Source organism: Lingula anatina, chromosome 7 (assembly GCF_051362555.1).
Source record: "Lingula anatina isolate TDL-2025a chromosome 7, LinAna3.0, whole genome shotgun sequence".
Lineage (NCBI taxonomy): Eukaryota > Metazoa > Brachiopoda > Lingulata > Lingulida > Lingulidae > Lingula > Lingula anatina.
In genome coordinates, this window is record NC_141773.1 from 7,054,867 (window position 1) to 7,060,357 (window position 5,491).

General features: G+C 34.4%; 1 protein-coding gene across 1 annotated transcript; it reads right to left on the reverse strand.

Annotated features, from left to right (window-relative positions):
• Window positions 1–99: 99 nt before the first annotated feature.
• LOC106166049 (uncharacterized) lies at window positions 100–5,315 on the reverse strand. Its single transcript, XM_013544462.2, has 7 exons — window positions 5,247–5,315; window positions 4,159–4,431; window positions 3,318–3,694; window positions 2,663–2,821; window positions 2,292–2,379; window positions 1,684–1,802; window positions 100–1,250 (listed from the first exon to the last, which is right to left on the reverse strand). Exons 2-7 carry the CDS (start codon window positions 4,286–4,288, stop codon window positions 1,104–1,106), a joined length of 1,020 nt encoding a protein of 339 aa, XP_013399916.2. The 5' UTR covers window positions 4,289–4,431; window positions 5,247–5,315; the 3' UTR covers window positions 100–1,103.
• Window positions 5,316–5,491: the final 176 nt, after the last annotated feature.

Here is a 5,491-nt window from a genome sequence, read left to right on the forward strand (position 1 = left end):
TCATTTGTTTTGTGCAGCTCAATTTGGTCAGAAAATTAAAAAAAAACACACACACACACACACACACACTCATGTCTGGTTTTAGAAATGGAGGCAATGAAAGTATCATCTTGTCACTTTATTCGAGCAGCTACAAGATTGTACAACTATTGATATTTTTAAAATTATTTCCATCCTTATAATTTTCTCTTGTAATTGCATTATCATGTTCAAAAATGTCAATTTCAATTAAAAATTACACTTATAGAAGTCAAGAAATTATTCAGAAACTAAACAAATGTAATATAACAAAGATAAATATCCTACCAATATATAATAAAACTTCACAAATGTATACATATCAAATATAAAAACAAAAACTGACATGAAAGAAAAAGAGTAAAAAATATTGATAAATATCACTAGAAAGTCCTGTAAAACATTTTGATTTGTTGCTTTTGCAAACAAGCAAGTGCTTGGATAAGGAAGACCACAACAGATCTCTGCACTTGCATTATTCATCACAATTCTCAGAACTGTTTCTAAGCTCTGTAGTTACATGGTCACATCTTATCCAATGAAATGGCACTCTCATGGAAATCCTAGTCAACTAAGCCAGTTAACCGACAGCTTTCTCAGGATTTCATGTTTCAGTGTCAAATTCAATAGACCCCTCTAATATTTGTCATTGGCTAATTAAAATTTATACAATTATTTACATAACGTTTTGGTCACCTCTTGACTAGGTTCAACCTGAAGCTTATCCCAGCTCTGGACAGAACCTAGCCAAGAGGTGACCAAAACTAAGTCCATAACTGCTTTGTTACATATGTTCAGGAATTTCAAAGATAAGTGAAAATAATTAAGACACATCGAGAACTTGTGATTATGTGCAGTTAACTGTACCTAGCTCATGCAGTGGCCATCGAGGTCCAATATGGCAGAGTTGACTACGAGGTCATCTCACTGAAATAGCTGACCCCGCATGACTGCCTCTTGACCAATCAGTAAGGGTCAAAATTTGTTATCAATGATCATGTAACTTTGTCAAATACTGCCCAGTTCAGACACAAAAAGTGTTCATGTATGGTCATTTGAAGATGAAGAAGCTGGTCAGCCATTCCCTAGTTCAGTAGTCCTGCCCTGTGTCTCTGTAGTATGTTCACCATCAGCTGTCTTGCCTCCTCGTTCTTACACTGGGCACGCAATTCCATCATCAGCTGAGTGAAGTGTGTGCTTTCATAGTTCTCCATCACAGAGGTTAACATGCCCTGATTTATAAGATGTAATGAATTTTTAAAAGTTTCAATTTCTGGATTAATATATTTTTCTCTATGTGTAAAATGGTAATATGCAAAACACCAATTTAACTGATTTTGAATAAATTATATCCAAGGCCAAATTTTGGTTTTAAATAGTGATGACATTCTCAAACTTGTTGTCAATTATTATATACCGGTGGTAACAACAGCAATTTTAATGAATGCACAAACTAATAAAATCAGTCAAATTTACCATTTTTAAGTCAAAATCAGTCCTTTATAACATGGTTTCTTTCTTGGTTAGAATGGTCACTGACAGCTTATAGCACATTTGACATATATTAAACAACACCTACCATAGAGCAATACCATAGATCTGTGTACATTATAACATATTCACCAGTTTAAAGAGCCTCTAAGGAATAAAACAGATAAAGAATACCTTATGATGAGACCAGACTATGATGTACAGAGCTCTGTTAATGCTGTGGACCTCCTGAGAAGGGAGCAGTCGCTGGAGTGTCTGGGCATAGTACAGGGGAGCTGTCCGGATCACTTGAGCTGAAGTAAAATTAGTATTTGCCAGGTACAAAATGTATCTTAAAAAATCATCTTATGAATCTAAATCCTCTCCCCACATATTGTCACATTATCACACAAACACTCATTTGAATTTATTATAGGCAATCTGAAAATCAGCATCTGTAACTTAATTACAATATATATAATATGTAGCCATGTAAATTGCTTTTTCCATCTAAACAGGACTTCTGAATTTCACAAGAAAGGCTTTAGTTTATTATAACTATTATAACTAATAATAATAATTGACCATAGTCTATACTGACAAAAAAAAGACAAAGTATATATCTGACATATGATATACAAAAGTAATGGCGTGCCATGGATATTTTTACTAATTTTACACTGTTTAAAAATTCAAATACAATATCCTTTACAGATACTTCAACATTATGTTTTCATTTCAAGAAAGATGTTTGGAATAAGAGTTCCAATACTGTAATTAAAACCTAGAGGACCACCCCTTACCTATTACAGACATGTTTTTCCTTGCCTCACTTTGGTTTGTATCACAGTAATGCTTCTCTATCTCAACTGTTATGTCTCTCTGACATCTCTGCCATATGAAAAATATGTAATAAATGTATTTTTTTCATTGTCTAATGAAAATAATTCCTCAACACTTTTGTAAGTTGTAACAATTATTTCTGTCAAATCGACTCAAATGGAAATTGATGGAAACCTAGCTCTTCATCTCTTTACTTTAATAAATTTGAAAAAAAAAAAAAAAAAATGACACTTGGGGCATTTTGCAGCAAAATTTACCCGAAATTCTTCTCAATCTTAGCTTTATTCTCTACAAAAACAAATCGATATGCTGAGTATTAAAAAAATCTCACCTTTAAGTAAGACTCAAAGACCTCTTTGGTGTGTTTCCTGGTACTGTTAGATAATAATTTAAAGAAGACATTGTCTCCATGAAAGAGATTCCCACTTTCTACAGCTGATATGACAGTTTCAGTTTCCACGCACTCAGTGGATTCCATGCTACTCTGAAACTGAGAAAGAAATCATCATTATTTTTGCTCATCTTCAAAGTACATGTTAATAGTATATGAAACAGAAAAAATTCAATATCATGCTGCAGTACAGATCTACTAGTATAATGTGACTTTTTTATATAACTAATGTTTAGAGTTGATGATGATTTTTTTAAACAGAAAGTGTGCAGTTGTTTAAGACAAAAACGTTATCTTTTTTTCTCTTGGTAATCACTCAATCACAACCTGACTGTCAAAGTTTGAAAAGCAAATTGACTGAATGAGGCAATGTTTGGAAATTATTAGCAACATTTTAAATAATTTGCATGACACTTCATGCCCCAATTTAAAGACAATGAACTGCAAAAAAAGTAAAAATCTGCCCTATTTTTTATTTTAAGCTGGACTCCAGGAGTTTCTGTGGAAAAAAAATTAACAAGTGATGCATTCCAAGATATGCCCATTTTTCAGACTTCTTCTACTACTGCTACATGATGCTATAATATACAGATACCTCTATCAGTGACCTTAAAGCTTCAACAGTGTCTTCATCTCCAAAGTTTCCATTTTGTAATGCATCAGCCAGGGTTTGTCCTTCACACTGTTTTGTAAACTCAGCACTAAAACCCTCCACATCTTCCTCATCACAGCTCGCAAACATCTCACACAGACTTTCCAAATCCCTGTGTTCAATGCATTCTTTCAGGTAAACTGCACTGGCCTTGACTGTTTCCTCAAATAATAAAGTGAGTCCAAATTTCACAGGGTCTTGAAGTTTGTGGGCACATGCTTCTGGAATGCTCTGCTGGTATTTCTCTTTGAATGCTTCATTCAGCGCAACTGGCATTTCTTTACAGGCACAGATGATACTCACTGCTGTTTTGCCTTCTCCTACGAAAGAAAAAAAAATCCAACACATTAAGACATTTTCTGATTGAGGTATCCCAGATCATAGGCTTATTGAAAAAAATTCTCTCATATTCTGCATCACATTTTTGAACAGGGATTTTTTATAATTAAAGTAATCTTATCATTCACCGTGTCTATACTACACAAATTTTGGTGAAATAAATATCTAAAAGATTTAAGGAGAAATACAATATTAAACTGTGCCCATTACTACATTAAAGCAGTCATGTTCTCTTGAACCAGACGTACAAATTGTGGAGCAAATCTGATTTTCATTCACAGCCTAACATTAAAATGGAAATTAGTAATCTAAAGCAACAACATAATATCAGAGGCAGGCCACCTTTTTCACAAAGGAATAAAACACAATCTCATTAAAACTGTTTTTTTTTTTCGCAAAAAAAAAAAAAAAAAAAATTGTGACCAATACCTATCCATATACTTACCTCTGTCAACAGCTGTTTTCAACTCCTCTGCCAGCTGTTCTGTTGACATGGATTTAAAATCTTTTTCGGCACTGCTGCTGGAATTAGGATTGCCGGCATTCCCGTTCTCCTTGGAATTAACACAGCCCATCCTGGGGAGCTGCACCAAGCAGTGTCAGTCAAATGAGGGCAAAGTTTCCTGGGTTAATTACGGCAAAGTGTCAACTGCTGCTCATTGTCATCATGGCACAGGAATCAACACTGAGTACTGCAGCATGTTTCAACTACTAAATGCTGTAATGTTATAAAAGCACATAAGGTCAAACAAGCAAGCAAGCAAACAAACAAACAAACAAATAAATAAGATTTTTTTCATGAAACAGTACTGGAGGAATTTTGGCATATACACAAATCATATCTATTGCTATTTTTTAATCCAATGAATTTTCCACTCGAGTTCATTGACACTGCAATTCCCTTTGTGGGATACATAGTTTCACTGATGTCCAAGCTCTCCCTCATGTTGCAATGAGCACAAGTAATTAAGTGTCATAGTTTGACTTCACTCTGCTTACTAGTGCACACCCGCATGCACAACACACAACACGCTCAACACAGAAACATAATAAAGCAGTTTACTCTCCTGTTTTCAAAGATTTTCATTTTAGTACTTTTAAATGTTTTAATATTTAAAAAACCACCTAAATGTTCCCATCCTAAGAGTCATCCTCACCAGTTTACCCCGCCTATTTACCAGAACCATTTGGGAAAGAAATGCACGTACTAGTAAAATCCGAATGGAAGCTCCGTTTCCAAAAAAAAAAAAAAAAAAAAAAAAAAAAAAAAAAAAAAAAAAAATCTAATCATTCATTAATGAATTTCCAGCCAATCGCTTCTGAAATACCATGATATTTGATCACACTGTTACTATGCACAGAGTAATTGCTTGTTTATTTATCGTATTATTCCTCGTTTTCCGTTATTCCTAACAGTATCAATTTATGAGAATTTCAATCATAAAATAAGTTCCAAATGTTCAGTTTAAATTAGGAAAAACACTTTTGCACAAATACTGAAAGCAATGTCAGACAACACATGCTGTAGCTTACCAACACAGATGCAACTAGTAATATTTGCTAACACGAAAAGGGCAACGTATGTATGCCGATGCATCATTAGCCTGGTTTAGGCCTCAGAAGTGTTCAAAAGAAAACGAATCAAAGACCTCTAGTAAGCACGTTGGCTTGCACCCCTTTAATGTCTATATTGGTGTTGGTGAATAGTGTGGTGTGTGTGTGTGTGTGTGTGTGTGTGTGTGTGTTTGGGGGGGGGGGGGGGGCACGATGACCTTAAT